This window comes from Gorilla gorilla, chromosome 13, assembly GCF_029281585.2.
Source record: "Gorilla gorilla gorilla isolate KB3781 chromosome 13, NHGRI_mGorGor1-v2.1_pri, whole genome shotgun sequence".
Classification (NCBI taxonomy): domain Eukaryota; kingdom Metazoa; phylum Chordata; class Mammalia; order Primates; family Hominidae; genus Gorilla; species Gorilla gorilla.
The window spans coordinates 123,255,564-123,264,296 of NC_073237.2; the positions used below are offsets into that span (position 1 = coordinate 123,255,564).

Consider the following 8,733-nt stretch of genomic DNA (forward strand, 5'->3'; position numbering starts at 1 on the left):
AAGGAGACTGAGCATAGTAAGTCTCAGCCAAAGCAACCCAACCCAAAAGAGATATAAAGGTGTACAGAGCTGAAGGGCAAACACACAAATCAAGACAATAATACTGAAAAGGGTTTAGCTCCATTTATTGTATCCAGTGTGCTACAGTGTTGAAAAATACCAATCAGAAATACAGAAGTAAGGTAGAACATTTTTAGATGGATTTAGTTTTGTTTTTGTTTTTTTTTTTTTAGAAGGAGTCTCACTCTGTCCCCTAGGCTGGGGTGCAGTGGTGTGCTCTCGGCTCACTGCAACCTCTGCCTTCTGAGGTCAAGCGATTCACCTGTTGCAGCCTCCCAAGTAGCTGGAATTACAGGTGCACAACACCACACCAGGCTAATTTTTGTATTTTTAGTACAGATGGGGTTTTACCTTGTTGGCCAGGTTGGTTTCAAACTCCTGACCTCAAGTGATCCGCCTGCCTCGGCCTCCCAAAGTGCTGGGATTATAGGTGTAAGCCACTGCGCCTGGCCTGAATTTAGTTATTTTTCACAAAGTACTTCAAACCCTCAAAAGTACTTGAAATGGGGAAATATTTTTCCTAAAAGGAGACCAATTTCTCAGTCAGAGCCAAAATAGTCCTACTATGTGTAAAATATTTTACTTTTGATCAAGATGAATATTAGGCAATTATGACATTAGGCTAATTGATCATTAGTTTATTTGGCTTTAGGTGAATTAACCAAAACATGAAAGACTAAAACAAGGGGAAGAATGCTTCAGGTAGATTTTAGGAGGTATGATAGCCACGATGGTATTGTCATTGTAAGCTTGTGTTTATGCCACTTGTACTTAGTGAGGAGTCATTGGTGAATGATGCAAACTCTCTCTCTCCGCAGAGTACGCTTCATGTCAGTAGAAATGGACAGCAGCAGTTTTATTCAGTTTGATGTGCCCGAGTACAGCAGCACCGTTCTGAGCCAGCTAAACGAACTCCGCCTGCAGGGGAAACTATGTGACATCATTGTACACATTCAGGGTCAGCCATTCCGAGCCCACAAAGCAGTCCTTGCTGCCAGCTCCCCATATTTCCGGGACCATTCAGCGTTAAGTACCATGAGTGGCTTGTCAATATCAGTGATTAAAAATCCCAATGTGTTTGAGCAGTTGCTTTCTTTTTGTTACACTGGAAGAATGTCCTTGCAGCTGAAGGATGTTGTCAGTTTTCTGACTGCAGCCAGCTTTCTTCAGATGCAGTGTGTCATTGACAAGTGCACGCAGATCCTAGAGAGCATCCATTCCAAAATCAGCGTTGGAGATGTTGACTCTGTTACCGTTGGTGCTGAAGAGAATCCCGAGAGTCGAAACGGAGTGAAAGACAGCAGCTTCTTTGCCAACCCAGTGGAGATCTCTCCTCCATATTGCTCTCAGGGACGGCAGCCTACCGCAAGCAGTGACCTCCGGATGGAGACGACCCCCAGCAAAGCTTTGCGCAGCCGCTTACAGGAGGAGGGGCACTCAGACCGCGGGAGCAGTGGGAGCGTTTCTGAATATGAGATTCAGATAGAGGGAGACCATGAGCAAGGAGACCTATTGGTGAGGGAGAGCCAGATCACCGAGGTGAAAGTGAAGATGGAGAAGTCCGACCGGCCCAGCTGTTCCGACAGCTCCTCCCTGGGTGACGATGGGTACCACACCGAGATGGTTGATGGGGAACAAGTTGTGGCAGTGAATGTGGGCTCCTATGGTTCTGTGCTCCAGCACGCATACTCCTATTCCCAAGCAGCCTCACAGCCAACCAATGTATCAGAAGCTTTTGGAAGTTTGAGTAATTCCAGCCCATCCAGGTCCATGCTGAGCTGTTTCCGAGGAGGGCGTGCCCGCCAGAAGCGGGCTTTGTCTGTCCACCTGCACAGTGACCTGCAGGGCCTGGTGCAGGGCTCTGACAGTGAAGCCATGATGAACAACCCCGGGTATGAGAGCAGTCCCCGGGAGAGGAGTGCGAGAGGGCATTGGTACCCGTACAATGAGAGGTTGATCTGTATTTACTGTGGAAAGTCCTTCAACCAGAAAGGAAGCCTTGATAGGCACATGCGACTCCATATGGGAATCACCCCCTTTGTGTGCAAGTTCTGTGGGAAGAAGTACACACGGAAGGACCAACTGGAGTACCACATCCGGGGCCATACAGATGATAAACCATTCCGCTGTGAGATCTGCGGGAAGTGCTTTCCATTCCAAGGTACCCTCAACCAGCACTTGCGGAAAAACCACCCAGGCGTTGCTGAAGTTAGGAGTCGCATTGAGTCCCCCGAGAGAACAGATGTGTACGTGGAACAGAAACTAGAAAATGACGCATCAGCCTCAGAGATGGGCCTAGATTCCCGGATGGAAATTCACACAGTGTCTGATGCTCCCGATTAAGATGGTAAAGAAGTGCACCCAAACAAAGCACATTAATCAATGCATATTTGTGATTTGCTTTGTTGTAATCTTTGGTTTTCCCAACCATCTGGAAATCTCTTGGTCTCTTGGCAGTTTTTCTAAAGTTTCTGGATGGAACACTTCGTTGTGTTTATCCTTTCCCCTGCCCTCCCTCCCCGAAGGAGCTCAAAGCATGAAGGGCAACGCATCCAGGGAAAACACTGGCTGACAGTATTCCTCTTTGGCTGAACTCTTCTTAATCCAAAATCTGCCAGTGATTTAGCTATGCCAACTGGTTGACCCTCCATTCTCTGCCAAGAGGCATACTCTCTCTCATTGTGTGCGCTGGCAGCAGTGCACTTCCACGGAGGGAGATTAGGATGCCGTCAGCTGATACAAATGGGTAACCTTTTCTAATTTAAAATTCCTTTTAGGGGGTAGTTAGACAATTTATATATATATATAATAAAACTATTATATATATAGTATATATACATTTTCAAATTTGATTTTATTCTGGTTGAGGTGAATGTAAGAGGAATATATAATTTAATACAATGTGAACAGGGCTTCTGAGTCTATCTCATCCCTACCTAATATGTTAGGGTTTTGCCCCTTCATTTCCCTTACAAAAGAATGTTAGTAGGTTTATATTAATCATTGTGTCCAAAAGCAAGCAAAGCAAATCACAGTGTTCACAGCTCTGCTTCATAACAAATACATAAACCAAATGCCATAAAATTTCTTCAACTCTAGTTGGAAACCGTTTGGAATTTTTGTTAGTTGTCCAGCAGGTAAGCTGGATGACCTGTGGTGCTGACCTTTTTACATAGTGTAGTGTTATATTAGCCAACCCCAAAGGAGCAGTGGTTTTCAAGGTTTTTACTGGCCTACAAATCTACCTTCATTCCGTACTGTAGAAACATACATACCAGGTAACTAAATCGAATCACTCTCTATCATGAGTTAGTACTCACTCGCACTTAAGGAAAGGGATTTGTAGTTCTGTCTACAAAATTCTCCAAGCAGTGTTGTGGTTTTTTTTGTTTTTGTTTTTTTTCTTTCTCTTTTCAAACAGCCAGTTCAGGTGCACAGCAACTTTTTCTACATGCAGTTCCCAGGGAAACTGCAGAACTTAGAATTTGTACTTTTTGTAAAGCTATACTCTATGGGAATTGCAAGCAATATATCTATCTTAGTATTGTGTGTGCTAATGAGAGCCTCAGTGGCTCCCCCACTCTCTCAGTGTTTCCTGCTTAAAGAACCAACAGTTTAAAAGCCCTCTAAGATACTCTGTGTGTCACCAAATCTGTGTGTCACCATTTTTTTGGTCATGTGGTGCTATTTTTGTTAAGTGTCTTTTTAGGTCAGTATAGTTGTAGAAAATGTGAAATCTGATGGTAATGATGAATTATAATTGTTTTCCTCTCTTGAGTTCATAGCTTGAAAAGAGACCTCAAAAGCATGTGCTGGCAAACACGTTACTGTATGAAAAGATACCTGAGTCCATTTGAATAATGTTTTATTAGTACTTTCGGAAATGTCTTCAGTTCTGTCTTGTGTTCACATACACAAACAGGCTTTACAAGATTGCTTCGGTACTGTAAACTCTGGCAGAGAGTAATTTTGTAGGCAGTTTGGTGGTGAGTTTGTGCTGCAGGCTGCCTGTGGGATGTCAGCGTTCTGGTATCTGCCTGAGAACCTGGGCTCTGAGACGCACAACCAGTGCACCTCCATAGGAGAACAGTGCAGCCACCTAAAAGAAAAACGAACGAAGGACCAGCCTCAGAGGCTAGAAGTTAAAGGAATACAGAATTAGATGTTTGCTGGTTTTCTGTGCTTTTTTGGCTCCTAAAATACCAATGGTGGATTTGTTTTTGTTTTTTTTTTTTTGTTTTGAGAAAAAAAAAAGTCATTCAAGCCCTTTGTGTGTAATAGCCCCCAGGGGTGGCAGCTGTGCAGTCGCATCTCTTTAGCACACAGGATCTGTTCACGTGTGAACTGCTGCGCTACACATCAGTGTTAACTCCCTACAGATTACACTCTAATCCCGCTGCTCCCGAGGAGCGGCTTTGCTAAATCGGGTATATAGTATATGCCTTTTTCCTCGTCAAACTGCCTAAGTAGGGGTTCGTTCTCTCCCTGAAGCACGTGTTCAACTCCTGTTAAAGCCGCGTGCCTCAAGGGGAGGCTGGACCCCAAGTGTTTACCCACTTAAATATGTTCTGGGGTTTCAGGTAAATGTTTGTGGGGTTTTTTTTCCTTACATGAATAAGTTTGGTTTTGATTTTTTTTAATTGAATGCAAAAAATTTGTGTTGTGATACAAATTAAGTTTGTGACAAGAAATGCCCAAATCCAAGGACATAAGAGGTCAAGCTCAGGGAAGGAACCTCCTTTTCACTCAGGCTTGGGGCCTTCAGCGAGGTCTCCAGAGCATTCCATGGTATGAGAGACAGTGAGGAGGGAGGGCACCTGGCGCGGGCACCTCCAGCGTCCTGGCTCTTGGCATTGTCCGTCTTAACCTTATTTACATGGAGTTCTTTGTATTTGTGAATCTGTTTAACTGGTTTGAGTTTACCAAAGAGTGACTTATCCAAAATTGTCTTTGACAAAAATATCCATTGCTTTGATTGTACAGTTCAGGTTCAAACATTGTAATGGGACTGTTAAGGGGCAGAAAATTGATTGAGTTTCTCTCTAAGAATCATGATTCCACATTTTGCAAGTTCCACTTGCTCCCATTCATGTTGCTAACACTTTACCCTTTCCACTGCTCGCAGTGTTAAGAATGAATTCTCAAGCCATAACACAGTACTGTAAAGTTCCGCAGGGCTTCGAGGGAGGCAGCGCCTAGGCCAGCACGGAGCTGTGTAGCCTCTCTGAGCGTTCGCACTGTCATGCTTCCCAGGGGTGTGACTGGTGAGAGATTAACTCCATTCAGATCGGGCAGCAGCAATTAATTGTGCCTTGCCGCATGAGGATGTGTCAGGAGGATTAACATGACCACAGAACCGAAACATTCTCTCCCTGAAGTTCACTTCACGTCTCCGCAGACGAAGTACGCTGTGTAACTCCTTAGAGCAACTCTTTTTGGAAAGCAAAGTCCCTATTTCTGTACAGTTTTAGGTTAGGTGTTTCATTTATAACAGATGCAGAAATCAATTAAGATAAAGTGATATGTGAAGAAATCTTTTACAGTAAAATATATCCTGAATTCATATAGGCTTGTTCATAATTGAGTCTCTTCTTGAGCTACCTTTTCAATATTAGACAATGTGAAGACAGTGACAGCGTCCTTTTCTAGAGATATTTAGCCTGTTATTACAAACTGTGAAGACAAAGAATTTTATACTTTTACTAATGTTTGTGGTTTTAAACAGTTATTTTCATTCTAATCAGTTCTCTACCCTCTAATTTCTACTAAAGCTGTAAATACATTTAGAAATTATATTTGTAAATACAGTATATGGAGACAAGTTAATTTTTTGGTCAGTGGAAAAAGCCTCCCAACCAATTGGCCCTGCCTTGGCAGTTGTGTTTTTTGTTGTTGTTTTTTTTTTTTTAGTTTAGTTTTTTTTTTTTTTAAACAGCAGAAAGGATACTGTCGGTTCACTGTTGAGCAGAATATACTGTAGAACGAAAATGATAATTTTTAAATCTTCCAGAGCATGAGTAAATGTCTTTTCTAATGATAGCAAATATAACCAACTCTTTGTTTTTCCCTTAGCCCAGACCATATAGACCTGCGTATTTTGTGTGTGGTTTTGTTTTTATTTTTGTTCTTACAGCCTAGACCCTAGGAAAAATTTGCAGGAACACGAAACAAGGGCTGGGGGGAAAATCATCTATGTGAATGAGCTTTACTTTAAAGAGATCAATGTATTTTATTTTATCAACTTTTTCTCTTAGTTACTGTGATTTTTGTTGTTGTTGTCCTCGTTATTGTTAAATTCTGTAATGGTTTCCTGTGAAGCCTCCACTGAAAGGGACTCAAATATGCAACACCTAAACTATTTTCCAAGGGCACATGCCCCTTGAATGGTGCTTCTAGACTGGTCAGGGTTATTTATTAAATTTTATATATGAAAGTATTGGGGAATTATGTAAATTCTTTATATGAAACTATCTAGTTCATAAATCATAGATTTCATATTACTCAGTGCAACTGAACTAAAAGTTCAGAAAAGTCATTCACATTGTTCCAAATTTGTAATGGTTGTCACATGTCACATGCGTCTTTTTCAGTAAGTGCCAGAGTGTTCCCACTGTTTCTGCCCAGTGCTTGACTTCTCGGCCCAGAAGAGAACCTGCTTTCTCTGGTTTCCTTCCTGAGTCTGGCACAGACAGGGCTATTGTAGTTCTTGATCAAGTCCTGGAGTCAGCCTTGCCTGGCTCTCGTTGTAGCAGATTCAGTCCACAGACCTCTTGCTGCCCCTCAGTGACAAGTATGCTGTGAATTCAACCTTTGGACTTGCTGCCCAAGCCTTTGGTTGCTGCCCTGACTATTGTAAGAGGTAAACTTACCTGGTTTGTTTGAGAATGACCATTTTCCTAATGTGAAAACCATCTCTCTCACCACTTTTATTAGTAGGGCTAACATTTTTTTCCGTTATAAATGGTTGAGCAATTTGAATGACTTAACACAGTGTCATTATCTTGCAATATAAACTGGTAACCTCACAACTCCACACTTCATCACCATATGAAGTAAATGAAGCTAGCTAAGCGGATGCTGTATCAACTAGTAACTTGCCATTAAGGATTATTTTATAGCATGAATTTAAGACTATTTATTCAAATGATATTTTACTCTTGTATTCACTTTGTTTTAGATTTGTGACATGAATATTTCAGTGCTGCTTAATTTTGTTCTGAATTCTTGTTTCTTGCTTGTAAATGGCTTTTTTATGGTATAAATAAAGTCAATGGACATTGCTGTTTGTAAATAAAAATGCTGCTAGAGCAAATGTGCTGTGGTCTCCCTCTGCGTGGGCCCCCTGAGCTTCGGTGAGTGTCACTGGCTCTGACAAACATCTGCAGTGTCATAGTTTCTGTAATCACTGTTTTTGAAAGGTGAGGGTTTCCTAAGAAGCTCTTGGGCCACTATCGTGCTGAAAAGAAAAGAAAGAAGCGAGTATATTTCTGACCTCTTGTGTGGCGACTGAGTTGTCGGCCTCGGTCTGCACCCAGGCACCCCCAGAACAAATCGTGAATCCCTGCCCCTCGCACCTGCAGAGAATATCTCTTGCTCAGTCGTCCACAAAGGGTGGGGTTGCACAGGCTCTTCTGTCTCCACTCAGCCAGTTAAGTCCCCCTCCTCCTCCAGGTTCCAGCCCAGGGGCCCCTCTTCCCACCAGCAGCCCTCCAGGTCAGGCCCCTCTAACATAGCATTTGTTGAACTGTGTTCCTTGGAGCACCTATTTCAGTTTGTAATAGGATATTCATTAGCGAGATGATTCAGTTAGTATTTCTCCCTCTAACCTGGAGGCGCCCTGACAGCAGGGATTATAAACTCTTTTCTCTCCCTCAAGTATCCTCAGCACAGGACCCGGCACCACAGTAGGCACTCGGCAGTGTTTGTTGAGTGAATGAGCTAATGCGTGTCTCCCGAAGGGTCGCACAAGGCAGCGTGGCTGGGATGCAGGCAAGATTGACCTCAGCTCCTGTGCGGCTGCGAGGTGACCTGCTCCTTACCCGTAAGTAAGGGCTGCTCTTAAAGCAAATGCTCACCAGGCCTCCTCTAGGGTGAGATGGGCAGTGAGATGGTGCACAGCAGGAAAGGTCCGTACAGGAACCAGCTTCACCTGCTAGCTAGGGGCCCGGGGATTCCTGAGGGAGGCAAGGGAATGCTGGAGAAAGTGCATGGGCTAGCATAACTGAAGGTCTGGCTGTCATCCCTGCCTTTGACTGTGACTTTTAGCAAGCCACTTGCCTTCGTTAGCCCCAGTTTGACTCTGGTGACTGAAATGTGAGGCAATGGCTTCTGATGAATTTGCTTACTCCCTAAGGCCGGAAAAGTAGCCCCACATCAAGAAACGGGCGAGCTTCTTCTCCAGCAGGGTTCGAGGAATATCCCAAGGGGGTGGGGTCCTGGAAATAGGAGCATCAACTGAGGCCAACACACTGAATTGGAGCAGATGTTGTGTAGACCGCACTGAACTGCATTGCTGGCAAAGGCCATTGGCAGTCGTTGGCTCATCTTTCGTTTGTCCTGATGTCAGACCTATCTTTACTCTGGTTTCTTCCAATTATAATTCATACAATTGTTGGCCAAGCCTGGGTGGCTTCAGGGATGTTTATGAATATTATAATGTCACAGGACAACCAC

At 43.5% G+C, this 8,733-nt stretch overlaps 1 protein-coding gene across 2 annotated transcripts in view; it reads left to right on the forward strand.

The window, feature by feature from the left end:
* The window catches only part of ZBTB34 (zinc finger and BTB domain containing 34), a 28,310-nt gene extending 20,938 nt beyond the window's left edge, over window positions 1–7,372 (forward strand). For both annotated transcript variants that reach the window (XM_019034256.3, XM_004048619.5), the window contains one exon: window positions 879–7,372. In XM_019034256.3, coding sequence (XP_018889801.1) covers window positions 879–2,403 — 1,525 coding nt within the window. In that variant the 3' untranslated portion in view covers window positions 2,404–7,372. The remainder of the gene's footprint in view (window positions 1–878) is intronic.
* The last annotated feature ends 1,361 nt before the right edge of the window (window positions 7,373–8,733 follow it).